At 43.5% G+C, this 21112-nt stretch overlaps 1 protein-coding gene across 3 annotated transcripts; it reads right to left on the bottom strand.

Annotated features, from left to right (window-relative positions):
- Positions 1-1501: 1501 nt before the first annotated feature.
- Positions 1502-17419, bottom strand: ZNHIT1 (zinc finger HIT-type containing 1). Of its 3 annotated transcripts, none has more exons than XM_085636937.1 (5): positions 17312-17419; positions 12330-12497; positions 10826-10917; positions 9972-10141; positions 1502-3071 (listed from the first exon to the last, which is right to left on the bottom strand). In XM_085636937.1, exons 1-5 carry the CDS (start codon positions 17370-17372, stop codon positions 3050-3052), a joined length of 513 nt encoding a protein of 170 aa, XP_085493063.1. In that variant the 5' UTR covers positions 17373-17419; the 3' UTR covers positions 1502-3049. The 3 variants fall into 3 exon arrangements, with proteins under 3 accessions (XP_085493063.1, XP_085493064.1, XP_085493062.1); XM_085636938.1 differs by having other exon boundaries at positions 10826-10905; XM_085636936.1 differs by lacking the exon at positions 10826-10917.
- Between the last annotated feature and the right edge of the window lie 3693 nt (positions 17420-21112).

Raw genomic sequence — 21112 nt, 5'->3', positions numbered from 1 at the left:
CGTAAGGTCTTTATCCTTTCAGGAAATACCTTTTATGGAACTTAGGATAGTCCGCCTCAGGACTTTTGGCCCACCTATCAAAGGTAAAAATGCTCAGGCTGTCTGATGAAAGGGTCCACAACAACCCTTGCACCCCCCCCCCCCCCCCCAAATTACTACCAGACACTGGAAGGAGTGAGATTCAGCACAGTGACTGTGCTAAGGGCACAAGAAAGACAAGTCCTCCAAGCCTAAGCCAGCGGTCATGGGAAGATGTTAATAAAAGTTTACCTAGAATCCGTACAGTAATAATCAGGACATCGAGTGGGACAGAGGCGTAAAGAGATGGCCAAAGCTTAGTGGGCGCTCCTCACAATGGTACATTCCATTCTCAATTACTAAGAATTCCCATCAAGAAACAGATGATAAATCATTATGCATCAGCATTGCCCCCTTGCTACAGAGGAGACCACACCACTATCCTGCACACTAGAGGTTTACCACATACAGGCAATGACTTCTCTCGAAGAGACGGACTACACTTTCCTTTGTTCCAGGGAGAAGGCAGAGAGGAAACTGCAGCAACTCTTTCAAAAGGGTGTCGGAAGCATGTATCTGTTGCCTCCAATGAAAGGCATGGGCGCTGGAAACAGGGGTGACGGAAGTACTGCACACCTCCAAAATAACCATTCTGGAGTTCAGAAGGTGAACATGCAATACAGAGGCCATTCAATTTAGTTTTTATCTCGTCATATTTGGTGTGTATTCACAGAATTCAAAGGGCTAGCGAATTGCTGCTTATTCTTTTAAAGCGTGCTTGGTGTCTTCTTTCCCTTCTCTGTGAATACTTTTCAAATGTGAACCAACAATCTTGCAGGGGTACAGAGAGTGCGAAACGAAAGGCTTTCATATGTCAAGCCAAAGAAAGGCTGTCAGATGCTAAGGGAAGGTTGTCAAACATTTCTTAACATCCAACAAACGCTAAATACCTGTAAATGAACTGTACAAATATTGCAGTTATATTACAGAATATATCCTCATCAAGACAAGGACAAATGAAGCACATTCATTTTTTGTAATTCTGAAATGTGATGACAAGATTTTTAATAGGATCAAAATAATTCGCCACTTTACTTGTGAGATGAGCACACGATAAAGATTTCTCCAAAGTAATTTCCACACATTATCATTTGTGCCCCATATACTTTTATCAGTAAAACTGCATGTCTGATTTAAAGTGAGTGGCCATTTCAATGGGAAATGATCACAGTGTGCAACCACACCATGCTTTAGTCATAGGTTTGTGACTGTGTCTCCCATAAGGCACAACTGGGCACATTCTACACCCTTGCCATTTGTTGAATGGGAGCGGCTCAATTGCTACACTTCTTTGTGTGATGCCTGGATTTTTCACAATCCCTAGGACTTCAGTGATGTAACACTGATGGCAGCACCCCCACTCTGAAAATTGTTTCAGCACCACTGATGAAACGTTTCTAGTAATTTTACACCAGAGCCCCAGTAAGCAGCATAATGCACTTTATTTCATAAACATAAGTAACATTGCCACAGTGCAAAAATGGATCATTTGAGACAGAGGGCTTCTAGTAAAGTTTTGAGATGAACACCCACCTCCACTTTCAAGGATGCCTTGTCTATTTCCAACATTAAAATCCATCTGTGCGTACGACATTATGAAATAATGCTTTTTGCTTTGTGCGCAGTTGGCCGAATACAGCCAGAAGGTTTTCTAGTTCAACCTGCCAAATGGGCGAAAAATAACAATGTGGAGAAGCAGGAGGCCCCAGATAGACAAAAAGGTACAATTAAGTCTGCAACGTTGCTCCTGCAGCTACCGCCGCATGATGACCAGAGAAGATCACAATCCCATTGCTGAGGGGTAAACACAGCCTGTATCCCTCTTATTTACATGAGTTGGTACGGCAGGACAATAATGAGTGTCGAGTTTCTATCACACACTCTTTAGTTTAGCTCCTGCTGCGCATGTGCATTAGCCCAGTACCCACAATACACATATAAGTTAGAGTAGAATTAAAACTTAACTACTTTGAATTGATTGAGGAAAGAAATATGCAGAAGGATGTAGTAATTGTTAAAATACTATAAGACAGGCCTGATCAACCATCCTCCATTCTTTAGCAAGTTTCTTCTCAAAATGCTTAAGACATCAACACGCACAAGCAGGTAAAAAGTGAGAGCTCAATCAGGAGTAAGTTATCGAGGACTACAATGCAGCCAGGTACTCGCCACCATGTGCAGTGAAGCCTACTGCTAGAGGTAATGTTGTTGTTCTAGGGTGCAAAATACTGGACTCGAGGATGCTCTCTTTCAGTGTGGAGAAACATATAAGATGAAATCTAGTTTTGAAACTTTTCTCTTTTTTTCAAGGTTTGTAACAGCAACAATGTGGAGACCTTGAAGCTAGTAAGAATGTAACATGTACCCAACGGATCTAGTGAGAAACGGAACTGGTCATTTGTTTGTGGAAAGTAAAACCAATTTCATCACCGCAGCATCCTTTTGCGTACTTGATATTAGCACCACTATTTAGTAGCAACATGTGATGCATGTCTAATTAAATCTACGCTACCAGTGATTATGTATGCCCTGGGATTGCACCCTGGAAATACTTGTACACTGAAACCCGATCAGAAGAAGAAAAACCTTTTCCAAATCTCTAAGCAAAAGAGTCGGTCACAGATTGTCCCAGGCAACAGCAAGGCATCCTAAATGCCCGTTCAACACAGCTCGGTACACACAGCGCTGATTCAGCAGTGTCCTGCTTGTGTACCAGACCTTTTTTCATAGAGGTCTATTGCCAGAGGTAAACACAGTTAACTGCAGAATCCTTCATGGCTGACAACTGCTTGTGGTTGGGAAGTTCTTCTATTTTGGTTCCTTCACCAATTGCACTGTGTAATGAAGCAGAGCCCCAAGTCCAACAATTTCCTTCATACTGCCACGCCATATCGCCAGACTTTAAGCAGTAACAACCAACACCGAGAATACCTAAGGGCAATCTCAACAATGGAGTGAAGAATTGTCACAGCTATACAGTCCACTTTAGACATCTGTGAAAGCAAGAGGACAAAAAGAGATCAGTGATTGGATAACAGAGACAGACGGTCAAAATCACATGGTACCACTATCTATCTACGCTCCATTTCCTAGCACCCTGTAATAGGAGAGTAAACCAAAGAAAGGAACACAGCTTAAGAATATTTACCTTGGAAATTGAAAGTTTAAGAATAAATTTGACTTTTGAGAGGGAGCACAGCAAGAAATTTGAGATCTAAAACGAATTGGCCAATGCCTACAGCTGAGAGTAAAAATCAAACAATGTGGAGAGGACAATGTATATTGGCAGAAGGATGTTTCTTACTATAACTAAGAAGATACAACTATATCTTTTACCGTGCTCATCGTTAGAAGTGGCTAACATTTCCCAGCATAAAAACAAGAAATGCATACTTGGACCATTCCCAGACACAATATATTCCATTGCAAACTTGCTTCCACCAGGAGGGGGTTTAGTCTCATAAATCAACAAGATTTACAACATTTTAACAAACAATTAAAATATTGCAACAATACACTATTACATTTCTTTTTTAAGCTTTGCACATTTGTTGAAGATGTTATTTAGCAGTTTTAAAAGGATTGACATAGTTAGTGTAAAAGGATAAAGAGTAACTACTTCTACAACTCCACAAAAGGTGGTGGTATTTGAAAAGGATATTCTTTTCAATTAGGTGTAAACTTATTTTACACTTACCTATAGGTATATGTGCTCCTGTAAATGGTGTCTACATATTTCTACCAGTATTTATGTAAACAGTGTGCGCGCACAGAACGAAATGATAAAAGACACAATCAGTTGTAAACAATGGTGTTGGAATACATAGGAGAACAGCTTCTTTTTCTTACCCATAATTAACCTTTATTAAAACATCTCAATTTAAGAGGGTCGGGGATAGACTGTAGGATATCCGATTGTGTTGATTATATTGGTTGGGGAGACAGTATCCTATACCCCGGAACCTCTCTCTCCTTTTCCTGGTCATAGAATTTTATTCTGCGATTAGATGTAGGCATCTAGCCATCTCCTTTCTACATAGGTTGGACACTGAATTTGACCAGTTAAGTCAGTCATTCCATAGTCTTTATTCAATCAGAACAATGACCATAAAAGCAAAGATTTAAAATACATTATACATCATATGATATTGCAGGATCAAAAAATATTAAGAAAACATCACGCACCAATTAGCACAAATTTAAAAACACCTTGAAATATAATTTGTGTATACATTTAGCAAGTAATATAAATTGCTTTATGAGCACTCATGGAGGCTAACATTTGTTTAAATACTATTGACAATTTCCTTTATTGCAGACAAGATATAGTTGACAGAGAAGCAAATTGTGGGAGCTTTTAAGCATTTTAATAAGATCAGCTCCACACGGTGCGATGTAAAGTGCTTGTGCTTTAAAAGTGGTAGTTAGAAACATCTTCCCAAGCTGCTATATAGAGTACAAAAAAGCATAAAGTGCACTGTTGTTTGGGGCAAAGAGTTATTACAAGGGCAGCCTGGAAGTGATTCAAACCAGGAGCCAGAGTTTAGGAAAGCAACCAGATAATGAATAGAATGTAACCTGGGCCTCGTGAGGAAAAACCTGTATTCTGTTTTTTCCACCCAGGTTAGATACTGCTCTATCCCAGGCCTTGTGGAAATTGGCAAATAGTTGCGAACTGAAGTTAAATGGCTTTATCTTGCAATTCTAATTCATCATAAGAAATTTTTCCTCAACTAGGGCCTAAGCCTGGGAACCAATACTATTTGGAAAATCAAAAAGATTGGTCAGGCCAATATCATTAAAGCTTTTCCTGACGTATGATAGCCAGGGGATAGAGTATCTATTGTACAACTTCAGGCAATCGCTCAGAATATCTCTCGAAAAGCTTGCCTGTGGGGTACACCGAATTTTAATCAAGAGTAAAAGAGGGGCCATTTTTCTTCCAAATAGCCCATACCTAGTTCAGTGCGGGAGATAAAGCTTGGGCTTGATTTAGGGATGGACAGTATCCAGCAAAGGAATTTATTTTCGACGGCCTGCATTCTAGATTGAGCCATAATCTAGATCCATATGTTCCAATTCTCAGACATTTAGATTTATATAGCTGGATCATCTCTTTTATTGGCTTGTGTTCCAATTTGTTTGCAAATCTAAAACTAGACCAGTTATAGAAGGCAGTAATACCAGTGCATGATTTGCACAAATGATAAGTGTTGTGGCCCAAATATTTTATAGTAGCTCACTTCTAGCATTGCTGTATGCTGGGGTTGATGAATCCCAGGGGTGCATTGTCTTGATTCCACCTCATATCTCTTTCTTCCACCATCTTACACTTCCTGTCTCTTCATCTCACTCTAAGGAGTGTTTTTGGTCCAACCTTTCTCCCTTTGTCACGGATTCCCTTTCTTCCTTCTTTCTCCTCTTTGAGCCATTCCATTTCTTGCCCAGGGTCAAATGTAATGATGAAAAAAAAAGTCCTGGTTCCCCAAAAAACGACTGCTAGTGCCTCCCTCTAGAAGCTATTGGCACATATTGCAATAAAACGAAGATTATTCAAGTACACACATTTAACTACCTGGGTATCCTCCTTGAAGGCAGGAACACTTGGGGCATCTTATTACTTTCGAAAAGACACGGGTTGGCCATGGATTTTAGCACCAGGGTAGACAGGAAACCAATAAAGGCCCTGATTTACATCCATAAAGCCAAATGTGCATCTGCCACATGTTATGGTAGTGATATTTTGGGGTATCAGGATTGCAGTGGTTTTCAGGTTGAAGAGAACAAGTTTGCCAGGTGCCTACTGGCCGTCCGGCAAAGTTTCTCAACTCATGTTGTTCATGAGGAGTTGGGCCTCAAAAATATCTTGGACGCCATCAAGCTTAGGCCATTGTTACTCTAGATCTCTATTTGGCACAAGAGTGAGCCAACCCTGAATAGACTGATTATCAGGGACTCCCTAGATAATCTGGGAGCGAATCCCTGGCTGATTTACATCAAGTCCGAACTCACAGTTTTGGGTCACCCCAGTTTGTTTTCCTGTCCTGAAACAATTATCAAAGCAGATTATGCATGGGTCGAACTGAATTTTTGAACTCGCTTTACTGGTGTCAGGGAAGGAACTGAATTAAAGAAATCTGCAGTTTGTGCCCATTGTCTGACCAAAAAGGTTCCCTTAATTGAGCCGTATTTGACATTGGTAAACAACGTGAATCAATGTCAGCTTCTAATGAGATTCAGAATTAATCTTTTCTTGCCATTAATGAGGTTCCTTAAGGTCCAGGTGGCTCAGGGTACCCTTAGTGCCTGTGAATTTGACAAAGTTTCGACAACAGCAAGGCATCCTAAATGCCCATTCAACACAGCTCGGTACACACAGCGCTGATCAGCAGTGGCCTGCTTGTGTACCAGACGAGTTTTCATAGAGGTCCATTTGCATATTCCGTTTTGTATTTTCTATGCTTTTCCTTGGAGAAAATGTTTAATACCCATCCTGAAGGCTCTAAAATGTAATCAAGTATGGCCTGCCATGCTGCTTCGTCTCATGCTTAAGGATGTGCCAATGTATGGTTCTTTTTAAGCAGCATTGCTAAGTTACAGGAGGCATGGCCTTTTTTTGGGCGAGATATCTGAGGTTGTTACTTGTGGTAATTTGTCTGTATATTTGATTGGAAAGATCTGTTACCTAGGTTTATTATCTGCGCGCTTATGCTCATCGCACTATGGCCATGCTCCTGGTCTTTTTCCTTCTTCTGTCTAGGACTTTTTACGTTGTTGATAACTCTTTGTAACTCAGATTGGAGAAAAATATCTGTTTCCCAAGCAGAAAGAGTTTCCCAATCTTTATTGCACTTGTCCTTTATCACCTGAATATTTTATTATACTAGTGTGATGTATTGATTGTTTTATTTGATTTTATGAATCTATTATGGTTATACCTATTTTAACCACATAAATAATTCTACTACTACTATTGACACTTAATAAACATTGGCTGCTACTCTTTCAATCACTTGTGATGGCTTAAATAGCCCTGGCATAAATGCCCAGATGTACGAAGCCAATAAGCATCACAAAGTCAGCAATTTACTAAATCACAGGGTTTGTGAATGTCTTTTAATATGTACGAACCCCATTTTATCAAATCGATAACTTATTACCAAATCGCAAAATGGGTTTATAAAGGCATAACGAAACGCTATTTGGAAGCGGTGAGCTTAGGCCATCCCTTCTAAAAAGCGATTCATTAAACTATGTGTCAGTATTTTGTGTGTCCCACGTGGAGTGCTAACAGATTCGCAAAAGAAAAGGAATCTACCACAACCTCCTTACCTATTGTGAATTTAAGAGAAAAATCTTTGTTGAGGAGTAGGCACTGGTTAAAAGGTGCCACTGCCAACACCCAAACAGGCACATTTAGTTTTTTTTTTTTTTTATAGCAGACCCAATTATTTTAAGGAACATTGGCTGCATTAAAATCAGATTTACATGGGATCACAGGCATAGTGATCTATGCTGATGGATAGTGATGAGGTAGATCAGATTGCAACTAACTACTTCATCTTACACATATGATCTTCAAGAACGGCCACCAACAAACCCTACAATGGGTAGGGGGACCTCAGGTAAACATAGCAATTACTTATGTTAAAGCAGCACTAGCTATTTCAAAGGATGTCTCCCCCTGGTGGCAGTGCGGATGTTTATTTGGTGGAAGCAACTCAATTAACCCCCCTTTGTGGTGTTAGAACACAGTATAGTGATTGCATAGCATTTCCTGGCTGCAAAGTTATGAGGAGCTTCATGTTAATCTCTACCTACTCAGCTTAATCTGAAGGAAGCCAACATTTCTCTTCTACTGACATGAAAGCCTTATTGACCGCCTGCATCTTTGCTCATTTTGTTTTGTGGTTTTTTTTTTAGACATTTTGGTGAGTTCCTTTTCTTTATTTGTCCTCTTTTGTTTCAATGATCCTTATTTAACCTCTGTTTTGGATTCTCCAATATTGTTTTAGCAAAAGTAGCTGATCAGCCGTATGTACATTTTACACTGCTTTTGAACTGGGATGGAATGTATCGTAAACAGTAAACAGAGTGTTCCAATACCCCCCCCAGAACCAGTTGAGACTAGTTCCCCCCAAGCCCTGTGCCAGGGCAGAACAAAGAAGAAATGCTGTATAAATATTCGGGCTATGACCCCTTGAAGGTTGTACTGCTTTGGTGTGCTTGCTGCTGGCTAGGCGCCAGGAGGAACCGCCTCCCCGCTGGAGGGCCCTGTGAGCTGGCCTGTCTGGGCCCAGCCTGTGCCCTGAGGACTTTTGGGCTTATGTTGAGGGGAGTGCTCAATGAAGGTGGTCTGGAAGTGTGCTCCTGCAAGAGGACACTATAAAAAGACCACAGCTGTGCAAGGAGTAAGATCAGAGATCAACTCTGCTTGTTGTCCAAGTGGAGGAACAGCTCTACAGGACCCTGACCCACAATATGCCTCTGGTCATCCCCAACAGGGCCTTGTCTTTTTTCCTGGGCTGGAAGTGGTGGGTAGGGTGGACCAGAGGAGGCACTCCTGAGTGGATCCCTACAAACGGGTTGAAAATGTGTCTGAAAATCAGGCCAGCAGCTGCAGAGATATTGGAGTTTAGAGCCACACTTTGGAGGAGTCTGTGTGCCTGCTGTGTTTCTTTTAGGGCGGTGCAGGCTCTGAAGCAGAAAACCTTGACCTCATACAGCTCATTGTGAAAAAAGGCCCTTGGAAGTGTGCTGCACTGAAAATCATAAACGCGACCTGCAGTTTCATACAAATGGTTATTTGTAGTGTAGTGCCTTTAAAATATCTTAGCAACATTACAAAATAAAAAGATAGACAAAATTTACCCCCGTCACAGATCTAGGTTCCATCGTTAGTTTGCTCGCCAAGTCACCCCAGTTTAGACCCAGCCATATGCAAATCAGTCTTGACCCTGCTTCCCACAGGGGACTGATTTGCATATGGCTTGGTCCAAACTGGGGTGATGGGGTAAGTAAAAGCATTATCCTTTGAAAATAAGAGGCTTTTCAAACATGGTGGCTTTTAAAAATCTTACCCACACTTTGTGGTTTTCATAATATTGCCTTTCAAAACTACCCCCCGCCCCATTTGTCACTCATGGACTTGGGGATTCCAATGCATGGGAAGTAAACACAACGTGCAGTGCCCCACATCACAGACTCATGCAACCACTTCTGCATCATGGTGCCATCATTGTGCTGCAGGGTGGGTTCTTCACTTTGTTCCTCAGGTCCAGGATCCTAACCCAAACACTGAGGAATCCGCTCCAGTAGTGGCTCGTAAACTGAACTGGTAGGAGAGGATTGGATGCAACACCCTCCAAGCTAATTTTAGAGAGGCACCTGTAGGACCCTCCCTTTCCACAGCTGCAGTCTCCACCTGGGCCTGCCGGTCCCAGTCTGATCAGGATCTGCCCATGTTTGTGTACAGTGCCGAGCGATGTTTCGGTCTAGAATGGTACAGAGGATAAACACAACAGACTGGATATAGTGGCTCAGATTAATTCAAACGTTCATTTTTCCACATTGTGGTTTGTGTGCCGACAATCTTTTTGTCATTCTATTTAACCTAGTTTTTGAAGGTTAGGGGAAAAAACACCTGTAACAACTACCAAAACATCAAGCAAAAATGCAGTTACCTACGGTCTGATTCCATGTCCTTTGGTTGTAATTGTTGTGAAAACAATAAAATTTCTTTCAACAAAAAAAAAATGCAGTTACCTCAAGTTCAGACATTCTCTTTATACCAGTGGACAGTTTCTAAAATCAGCTACTGCCCACTTTCAAAGTCATCTTTTATGTATTGGAACTGAAGGTGCCTGGAACACAAAGAAATGACGTCTCCTCACCTGGTTTCCTGATGTGTTCCCAAGCACTTGACACAGCAATATCGAGCTCCACAGGACACGCAGGTGTAGGTAGAGGGAACGCCACAGATGGCACAGAAATGACGCTGTGGGAACTTGGATGGCGGTGCACAGGCTGTCAGGTAGTTGGGTCCCTCGGTTGCACTCAGGTTCTGCAAAGAAACCAAAGTGGAATTTCATGGAGTAAGTTATTTTACTACATTAAGAGAGGTTTATAAATTCATCATTTGAAAAACTGTCATAGGAAGATTTAAGAAAAATGCCTTGGAAAGACGGTGAGGCATCAGTCAAAGAGCAGGACTTGGCTCACACCAGACTTAGGCAAGCACAGGTATAGTGTCTACACCCACAGGACTTGTCCATCTGGTATAACAGATGTAAATGACAGCGGGAAGCCCTGTGCCTGGTGCTGGGTTAAATCCATTGGTGGGGTGAGTCTTTGTGAGTGTGCCTGGGTTGTTAGATTTAATGCTGTGGTGGTTGCTCTATTACTACATCATAAGTAAAGGTCATTCGTTTTTTACAGGGCATGCAGTGGTATGATTCTTTACTAGCTTTGGGACACATCCCAGCAACAGTTGGAGGCTCTTTAATGGCTTTTTAAATCTACTTCTGCATTAGCCATAGTAATGGTACATGGAAAGGGTTTGAGTTGTGTGCTCTGACAGTGCAATCGCTACGGTAGTCGGATTCAGATATTCAAGGGTGTCAGTTCCAAACTCTCGATTTAAAAATACATACAATGGATAGCGTGTGTGATATTTTCAATTTATTACCAGCACAAATAGTTTTCGGGCCCCCTAGTGAGGCACCCTCTGCTTAAAAACAATATTGACCTGCTCCTCAAGAAGTGCTTGAAAATTCTTCCGGAACCTCAACTTGAAATGGTCGCCTCTGGTTTTCTTCTTCTTTTTTCCTGAAAGTTGAACTAATAATGATTACGTAAAAAAGAAAAAAAAAATCAAAATTACAAATTTGGGCTTGGCAATGTTGATACCCCAGGTAGGGCGAGGGAAATTAAAAGCGCGCTGGTCTACTCTGGACTGGTTCAACAAATGAAGCTGCCTTTTTGTGAGGAGAGCGTGTGATCTCATGATCTGACCACATGATAGTAGACAGAAGCACTCGACACACACTTGGGGTACCTAATGCAGGGAAAGATGAATATCAGTTATTTGAAAAATCTCTGACCGCTCTGTATTTGAGTACAAACGTTTTGCTTTTAAACTGATCACTGGTGGAAGAGGTTGTAGGTAAAACTTTTAATTTACATCTAGAAGACGCCCAGCCTGGTTTCGATGTGGATGGCAATGTAAAATCCTTCACTTCTTTGCAGTTAAATTAAATCTGCCATCGTTGGGTTTATCAAAGATGGAACTACCACTGTATAATTAAATGCTGAGAGTTGTAGTTAGGGTGCCAGTAGTTCCACCTGTGTAAATAATGCTAACAGAATTGCCACAAATAGCAGATTTATAGCATCAGTCTGGAATCCGCTGATTTTACTCTACCACAAATCTCCAAATCGCAGCCTAAGGGGCCATCCAGCAAGCAGATTAGAGCCAGTCCTGATGCAGATGACCAAAAGGCAGCATGGTTTAAACCACGAGACCCGAGATCAAAAGCTCCAGGATTTCAGCAAAGATACTCTGGGGCATGAAGGTAGAGGAGAAAATGAGCGATAAAAAACATAGACGCAACGAATGCCATTCAGGAAAGAAAGAGTACCACTAAAACTTGAGGACAAAGTATGGGACTGCGGTGGCTTGGAAGGGACATGGAAATATGTGTAGAGGGAAAGAGAGGGATAGAAATAGAAGGAAACAGTTCAAACTGTCTCCGATGGACGAGATGGCAAAGAGAAGGAGAAATCTGACAGAAAAAATAAGAAATATGCATAATGGAGTGATAGCATGAAGTAACAAATGGTAAAGCTGCAGACTATAAGTGACAAACACAGGTAGGCTACAGGTAGGTCAGAGTCCCACTGATCCTTACAAGAACTACTATTCAAACTGACCAACTAAGCAGATCTTATCCTAATAAAGGAATCCAGGTTCCATGACTACTTATGGTTTTGCGAAAACTGCATCTATGAAAGACTCCCCCCCCCCAAATTCAATTTTTTTTAAAAAGTCAATGCCACTGATATACTAGTAGTGTTTCTGCAGAATTACCTGTTAGTGGCTCATCTCTCTGCCAGCCTTTCAGAGACATCAGCATGGCAAGTGATAAACTCTTCTCCATACTTTTTATCCCTTCATAAGCACCAGTCTGTCTGGCAAGTTCCCACATTTTGCCACAAGCAAGCCTGATTCTAGGGTGCCTCTCAAGCCTCACCTGTCTCAGGGTCGTCATCAAATTGGGGCAGGCGCTTCATCTGCGGTAGGTTGGCATGGGGGTCATCCTGAAAGTTGTCTTTCTCCAGTGCCTCGAGTTGGCGGTTCACCCGCCGCTGACGGGTAGCAGAGTCAAGGACCCGCCTCTGACCTGGGTCGGAAGACCGTGCTGAGGAAACACAAACACAACATGAAAAAAATTCACTCCTTGAAACTTGAAAGATCCATAAGTATTAGGAAACCTTGAGAACAAAATATTGGTCCAGGAAAAGGCACATGAACGTGAAGCGACTGCCACACTGACTCCAGACTTCTTCTACCCCAGTCAGATTCCTTTCCCCCAAAACCCGTAAGAATGAAACAATACTTTAGGATAGTAGCAAATGGGAACAACTACCGAGCTTCATAAAGTGAACATACTGCATGTCTTATATTACAAACTTTGCATTGTCTCACCACCACTAGACCCATTGCAACTCTCAAGACAAAAACTGGAATATATTCTAATTAAATCTAATCGTCTGCCACCTACTCAACAGAACATTCAATTACAGGCTTGTTTAACCAAAAGAGCTCTCCTCAACTCACCTACTCCATTGCCAAAATCTCGTGCGAACACATGATCACACCATGTGCTCTAATGTTTAATGGAATTTCATTAGTTATCTAGTTGGGTCACCCTCACCCAACTCTCCCAAATACAGATTTTAGGTGAATATCCACCGTCAGGTTCCAATGTCCTATATGTAGCAACCTCTCTACATCTTTTCTGTAGGAGATTCCCAGTAAATAAATAAATGCAAGACAAATAAACAAAGTAAACACATTTACTCTTCTGTGCGCCCAATTTATGGTGGAAATGTGAATGTGTAGGTAGGCGTAGCTTAGAGACAAGGCAGAGAATTTCCAGCTCGACTGAGGGTCAGCGTAATCAATAAAATACAATACTGCTTTAATTTCTTGACTGGGCACAGCAGTTTTGTCAAAATGTGCTTGCATTATTTCTTTAATATATTCTTGAGATAACCAATCATGTTTTTGTCTAAAATATGTGATATGTAACTTATAGAAATTATGTAATGTTTGTAAATGTTCTGGTCAAGGCAGTGTAGGGCCCTCTTGGTGTCTGGGCTTCTGGTAGCCTTATATATTTGAATGTCGCTACGTATTTGGGTAGCTTTAGCTCACATAGCCAGATTTGCAACTTTTGTTATACATTCAGGTTTTTTTTAAAGTCTCTGAATTTTGCTTCATAATGCCTAAAAAGTCCCTCTTGCTTTACACTGGGCACAGTGGAAAAGGACACGAATTTCATCATTTACACGATCCACTGTTGCATTGCTCATATATCCTGCCTTTATCAGTTTGCTCATCTGTCTTTCTATGGTTATTTATCCTGTATTTAGTCATTACTTAGCAGTGTTTAGTGTTTTTATTCCAAGTATTCTACAATGCTATGGCACCTGTTTAATAAAGTGTTAAATGGCATACTGTGTAGTGTGATTATTTGATTTTGCAATTGCTTTTATATAAGTCCATTCACTTTCTTTAAGCCAATGAATGTAATCTTTATGTCGTTTTTAGGTGTTTTTTTCAGAGTAGGTCGCCGCACTTTCCTAACAATTAAGAAAATTGGCTTCATAATGAAGTGAAAAAACTGAACCCTAGTTTCACCAATAGGTTCATAGGCTGCATTTTGGATGCGTCAGTGTAAAATGAGCACATTATCTTTCCTGGAGGGTTTTTGTATCTTGCATGGAGTTTCACAGGACACTAAAGATTATGAAGGTGTAAACTCACTGTGTGTTTCAGGTGCGCATCCTTAAAAACAGAAACTGTGTAGGTTGTTATTTTTTTAACCCCTTCGCCGCGGCAGGAATACCGCCGCGGCGCTGGGGGGGTTTGGGGGCAGCGCGGTGGCGCTGTGCTCGTGACGGAACCGCTCCGTCACGAGCCACGGTTGAGCTGTGCTCATGACGGAGTGGTTCCGTCACGGCGCCGCCCACTTACGTTGGACGCCCGCACAGGCGGGGAAAACGCCCCGCGTGGGCGGAGCGGCAGCCAACGGCCGCGGCATGACGGAACCACTCCGTCATGAGCACAGTGCAACCGTGGCTCATGACGGAGTGGTTCCGTCATGAGCGGGGAAGGGGTTAAAGAGCATTATTTTCTATTTGCTTCATTTTTATACTGCCCACAAAATGTGCAGGAAGTCCAGGCTTTGCTTCAAATATTCTTTAGTAGGCGAAAGAAATACTGAAATCATCACTAGCATGAAATGTATCTACATTTCCCAGTCTACCCCTCAGGAACATGTATTATGATCTTCTCGTGGCAGGTATCCCTTGTACAAGAAGGCACATGGATACTTCCTGGGGTGATAAGCCACGCTCTACAAATCCTGCTGATATGATATGTGTGGGGCGGTTTTTGTTAGGTCTCGCCTGACCCAGCGCATGCGCTGTTCTGGCGAGACTTTTTGTGAGGGCTCAAAAAATGCTACCATGGCCAGCCTAGAGCTACAGTGCATGTGCGTGGGCGCGCGCTTAGGAGCAGAGGCTGACAAACCTTGTCATGCTCATTAAGCGCCCGCGATCACTTTCGCGGCGCCCCTTTGATGTTCTCGTTCAAAGAACGTCAAACATCAAAGAACATGTTGTGGTGTTAATGCTTTGCTGTGCCCATTTGACTTACAATGTGCTTTCTCTTTCCACAAACTTGATGTTTGTGTTCCTTTATTTTGAGATGCTTTTAGTATTACTGTTTTGTGACTTAAAGAACATAAAGGAAATGTTACTGTGAAACTGGACAACATTCACATTCTTTATTTCTAATCGCAGCGGCTGCTTCATGTCCGTTGCACCATTCAGGGAGTCCTTTCATTGGCGCTTTCTAGAGGACATGATGAGGAAGCTGGAAACTTTTGGCACACTCTCTTTAAAAGCACAGCATATGGCGACTGGTTAATCGATTAGACCTATGTAGCGCTTTAGATCTCAAAGCGCTATGGTGGGTGCAGCAGTTACAACTCATGAAATATGGGGTGCAACTCACAAGGAGGGGCAAGTTTGAGTGCACATTGGCTGCAATCGAACTCTTAAGATGATGGGCTGTGTGTTTCCATTATCAGCACTCACTCTTCGCTAAGTGATCTTGTTTGTTTTGTTGTTGTGTTAATGCTTTGCTGCGCCCCTTTGACTTACAACGTGCTTTCTCTTTCCACAAACTCGATGTTTGTGTTCCTTTATTTTGAGATGCTTTTAGTATTACTGTCACACACTCAACCATAACAACACACACAACCACACACACACACAACCACACACAAATCCCCACACACACAACCACACACCCACGACCACACCCACACCCACCCACACACAACCACACAACCCCACACACAGTCACACACACACACACAACCCCACACACACAGTCACACACACAACCACACACACAACCGCACACACAACCGCACACACAACCGCACACACAACCGCACACACAACCACACCACACCACACCCGCACACACAACCAGACACACAACCACACACCCACAACCACACACACACACCCACAACCCACACCCACCCACAACCCCCACACACAACCACAACCTCACACACACACCCACAACCACACCCACAACCGCACCCACACACAACCACAACCATACACACAACCGCACACACACAACCACACACACACACACAACCGCACCCACAACCACACACAACCACACCAAGCATTGGCATAGCCAATAGGTCTCGCCTTTGGGACCTTATAAGTGTTTAGCCACGCTACAGTTAATGTGGTTGCACCAAGGATATTTTGCTGTATAATTAAATACTTAGAAGGTCCCAAAAGCGAGACCTATTGGCTATGCCAATGCTTGTTGTTGTGTTGTGTTGTGTTCAGTTCTTGCTTGAGCTCAGAGACTATTTATTTTGGGATTGCATCAAAGCTGAATTAATAGAACAGACAACATGGCGTGTGTTTTAATCCATCTTATCTTTACTCTGTATACTACAGTGTTTCGCAGTACCTGGAGTCAGGGATACAGTTGCGCAGAGGTGTGACACCACATGATGGATATAGCGGCAAGTAAGTAGGAGCCTGGATTTGTTAGCTCTTTTGCAGAGGCAGATGTTGTTCAGGCTTGAAAGTAAATCATCGGACCTGTCTTTTACCTCTCAACCACTGCCTTTCTTGAACTCTGAGGCTCCTTGTTTATTTGTAGAGACCAGGCTAGGTGCTGGGCAGGGCCGATCTGTGCTTAAATCGTGCCACAGGCAAAACCAAATTTGGAACCCCTCTTACCTACCCTCCCATAGTCCCCCCACCATCTTTTCAAAACGCAGTTTATAATAACCATCACTAAAACACACAACTTAATAGTGCTGCTTCTGTGCTATGCTTTGTGTTGGAATGAGAAATGATTGCACTGCTGTCTAACACTGTTGTGCCTTATACACATTATGTTTGCCTAGTGCCACAACGCCCTCCTGAGAGTAACTGTGTGCAATTCCAAAGATTAATCATTGAGGACTAAAATAGTAATTGCTTCTGTTCTAACTCAGACTATTAACTTTATCGGAAGATCCATAGTAGAAGATGTCGTAGGGAGAAAAAGGGGCAATGTTGCTACTGACCTCCGAAAACACACAAAGTCAAACATCTTCCCAAAATATGCAGACCTCTCCCCTCGGCTAAAGTCGTCTATTTCATTCAAGCTCTCGTTCTGCATTTACGTTAACTGTTCCAAAACAATTGTTCCTATCAAAACCCCCAGTTCCCTGCCCACGTCCTTTTGTTCCCAGACCCCAGCTACAAGGCTCCAAGTCCACAGTCCTCCGTTCCCATTAACAGCCCCCTATCGCCATTTGCGCCCATACCTGGCCTGTATTCCTACCAACCGTCCCTGTTCCGCATTCACAACACCCTTTTCCTAAGCCAATGATCCCGCAGAGAGCCCACTCACCTGAACTCTTCCTGTCCCCCATACCGGCTCTGTTTACAGCCGAAATAGAAACCAGGCGCATGCGCTGTGGAGAGGATTACAGGCTCCCTTCTAACAACAAGCCCAAAGTACTGTAAAAGAAACACCCTAAACACACCCCGCCTATATAAAGACAACGAAAGACTATAAAAACGAAGAGAGAAATGAGTTCTAAATTCCTATGTTCTCAGTCTTGTTGTGTCCAAACGGACCTCAGTGCAGAGAATCAACGAAGTCAAGTGTGACATTTGACCCAGCGAGTACCGACAGAACAAATATATATTTCTATGAGTAATGGAAATTTAGAATATATATTACAGGACCAGAGGCGCAACTAGAGCCAAATTTCGGGGGGGGCTGAGCAAAAATTTCGGGGGGGGCTGAACTTTAAGCAATTGGCAGAGTGGAGCTGCAGGGGCTCTTAGAAGGGCTGAAACAACAGCGAGGCCTCATTAACATACAAATGGTCTTTTAAAGACCTGTGAAGTGCTCGGGTGCGGCTGCTTTTTTGCCCGGGAAGGTGTCTCATCTCGGGCTGCCACACACGACGGGGGGGGGGCTGAAGCCCTGTGAGTCCAATGGGTGTTGCGCGCCTGTACAGGACCCCCAAATGAGTGGGGTGGTAATATTGTTGATTACCCATGGAGTGAAAGCGAGATGTGGGGCTTTTGTGGATTCTGTTGCTAATCACAGTTCTGTTTTACAGTGGCAAGCTTTCTCTGAAGTCCACAGGACAGATACAAAGGCAGACTGAACAGGTGAAATGCACAACAGCCCAACTCACTACTGTAAACTCTGTTACCTTTTCCTGCTAGAAGACTGATGGTTCAAGCATTGATCCTTTCCTGGCTTGATTATGCCAATGCCCTTTATCTAGGAGCCCCATGCTTCACCACCCAAAAACTATAGATTGTGCAAAATTGCGCAGCACGCTTGCTCTTGAACATCCCCAATCGCCTATCGGCAAAGCCTGCCCTTGCCACTCTTCACTGGCTTCCCATTCATGAGAGAATCCAGTTTAAGGCGCTGTGCATTGCACGCAAGGCACTGTCAGGCAAGGGATCGCCCATCATTCGTTCCATCATCCTGCCCTACTGTCCAAACAGGGCCTTGCGATTAGATAATAAACATCTAGCGGCAGTTCCTAAAATCAGAAGATCACGGAGTGGAGGGTGTCTCTTCTCATATAATTTTGCCAAACTATGGAACCGCCTTCCCCTCCAGATCCGTCTTGAGCCAAATTATTTGATCTTTTGAAAACAAATGAAAACCTTTTTGTTTCCCTAAATACTGCTCGGAGTTTGTGACTGTGCTGCTATCAGCGCTGGGATGCCCTCGGGTAACCACGCGCTTTAGAAATGCTGATTCATTCATACATTCATCACGTAATTACGTGGTGCCCCTCTATATAGTATATGGCTGCTTCACTGACAACCTGAGAGAATGGACTCCGTAGGCTGCAGGGGTGTCCTGCTCTGCAGGGGCACCCTCTCACTTAGAACCAAGCACCCTGCCTTTAGGATTGTAAAGGCCTGCTATAGGGGTGACTTATAGGTTTTAAGAGCAGTGACCCTTGATATAGGGAAACTATATCTTCAGTAAGTGGTGCTAGCACCAACTTACACAGGCTGCAATGGCAGGCCGGTAGTTTCATTTTGAATGGTCTCTCATGGGTGGCATAATACATGCTTTAGCCAATGGGAGACCTTTGGGGTAACTATGCCATGGGTACATGGATATCATATACTAGGGATGTATAAAGGTACCAAAGTACTGAACATACCAATTTAGAGAGAAAGCAGATAGACTGGGGTTCTGATTAGCAGGATCCCAGTCAGACTAGTCAAATACAGATTAGCACCAGGCAAACAGTGGGGCCAACCATAGAAGCAGAAACTACTTTCCTACACAACCCCCCCAAACGTAAGGAGATGAGACTAACCTTGCCAAGTTGAGTCTTCATTTTCTAAATGGAAATATCTGGAGAGTCCATCTGCATTGGCATGGTTACTCCCTGGTCTATGTTCCACTGTATAGTCCATCCCTGTAGGGAAATGGACCACCTCAAAGGTTTGTGGTTTTCAACCTTCATCTGTTTAAGCCATAAGAGGGGATTATGGTTTGTCTGAACAGTGAAGTGAGTGCCAAACAAGTATAGCCTCAACTTCTTTAGGGTCCAGACCACAGCAAAGGCCTCCCTCTCTATAGCTGACCAACGTTTCTCTCTGGGGATCAACCTATGGGGACTTCTGGTAGTGCCAAGGTCCACCAAATAGGTGACCTCACCATTTTGTTCAAGTATGGTGTGGGGTCCACTCCATTTGTCCTGGAGAGATGCTGGGGCCACAGGCTCCAACACCCACACCTTCTGACTTGGCTGATAAACAGTCAGGACAGCGTTTTGGTCCTGCCAAGCTTTTTGGAGTTCTTGGCTTGCCTCACAGTTTTCGCTGGCCTTCTTCATGTACTCAGCCATGGGAGCGCTGACCAAGTGCATAGTCCACTATTTCCAGTTTGGGAGGTTTGAGAGGTAACTCCCAGCCCTCCTTCACAAGACACAAAGGACCCCAAACTGGCTGCCCAAACAGATGTTCAAAAGGGCTGTAGCCAACCCCTTTCTGAGGGACCTCTCTGTAGGCAAAGAGAAGGCAGCGTATTAGGAAATCCCATTTTCGCCTAAGCTTTTTTGGGAGGCCCATGATCATACCCTTTAGGCTCTTGTTGAATCTTTCAACTAGCCCATTGCATTGAGGATGGTAGGGTGTGGTGAATTTGGAATCCACTCCACACGCTTTCCACATTGCAGTAATATAACTTGACATGAAGTTTGTAACTCTGTCAGTTAAGAACTTCTTAGGGAAGCCCACTCTGGAAAACATTCCTAAGAGGGCCCTTACCACCACAGGAGCTGTAGTGGTCCTAAGGGGAATGGCTTCTGGGTATCTAGTGGCATGGTCCACCACCACTAGAATATAACTGTGCCCAGAGGCTGTTGGAGGGCTCATGGGACCAATTATATCAATCCCAACCCTGGGAGTGGAATTAAGGGGGGCTTTGTGATGCCACCAGATTTGCCACTGGCTTGGCAGGTGGCACAGGAGCGACAAAACTCCTTTGTGTCCGCAGACATATGGTGCCAGTGAAAGTGAGGGACAAGCCTGTCCCAAGTCTTGCTTTGCCCTAAGTGCCCTGCTAGGGGAATGTCATGTGTAAGGGTGAGCAGGAAACCGCTAAACTTCTGGGGTATAAGCAACCTCCTGGTGGCACCAGGCTTGGGGTCTCTACCCTCTGAGTACAGACGTCCTTCCTCCCAGTAGATCCTATGGGACCCACTGACATTCCCAGCAGCCTCAGCTGCAGCTTGCTGTCTGAGGGGTTCAAGAGATGGGCAGGTCTGCTGCTCCAAACTCAAATCTGCTCTGGAAGGACCCCCTGCCCCCAAGAACTCAACCTGATCGGGTTCCAGTTCATCTGGGGTAGTTCCTTCACAGAGGCTCTGATCATCTCCCTCAAGATACTGATCCTCACTCTGAGTCTGGGGAGAAGGCATAGCCATACCCTTTCTGCTCCTTCTCTTGGAAGGCACCTGGTCCAATGTTCCAGGATCCAGGGCCTGTTCAGTGGAAAGCTGTTTGGCTTGTGACCTGGTCACAGCAAACCAGTGGTGTAGGAATGGGGGTGCGGTGGGTGCGGGCCGCCCCGGGTGTCATCACTGAGGGGGGGTGACAAAATGGCAAAAATATGTGTTTTAAACACATATTTTTGCCATTTTGTCACCCCACT

Source organism: Triturus cristatus, chromosome 12 (genome assembly GCF_964204655.1).
Source record: "Triturus cristatus chromosome 12, aTriCri1.1, whole genome shotgun sequence".
In the NCBI taxonomy this organism is placed as follows: Eukaryota; Metazoa; Chordata; class Amphibia; order Caudata; family Salamandridae; genus Triturus; species Triturus cristatus.
The sequence above is the reverse complement of the archived record's forward strand: the minus strand, read 5'-3'. Positions and strand labels throughout refer to the sequence as shown.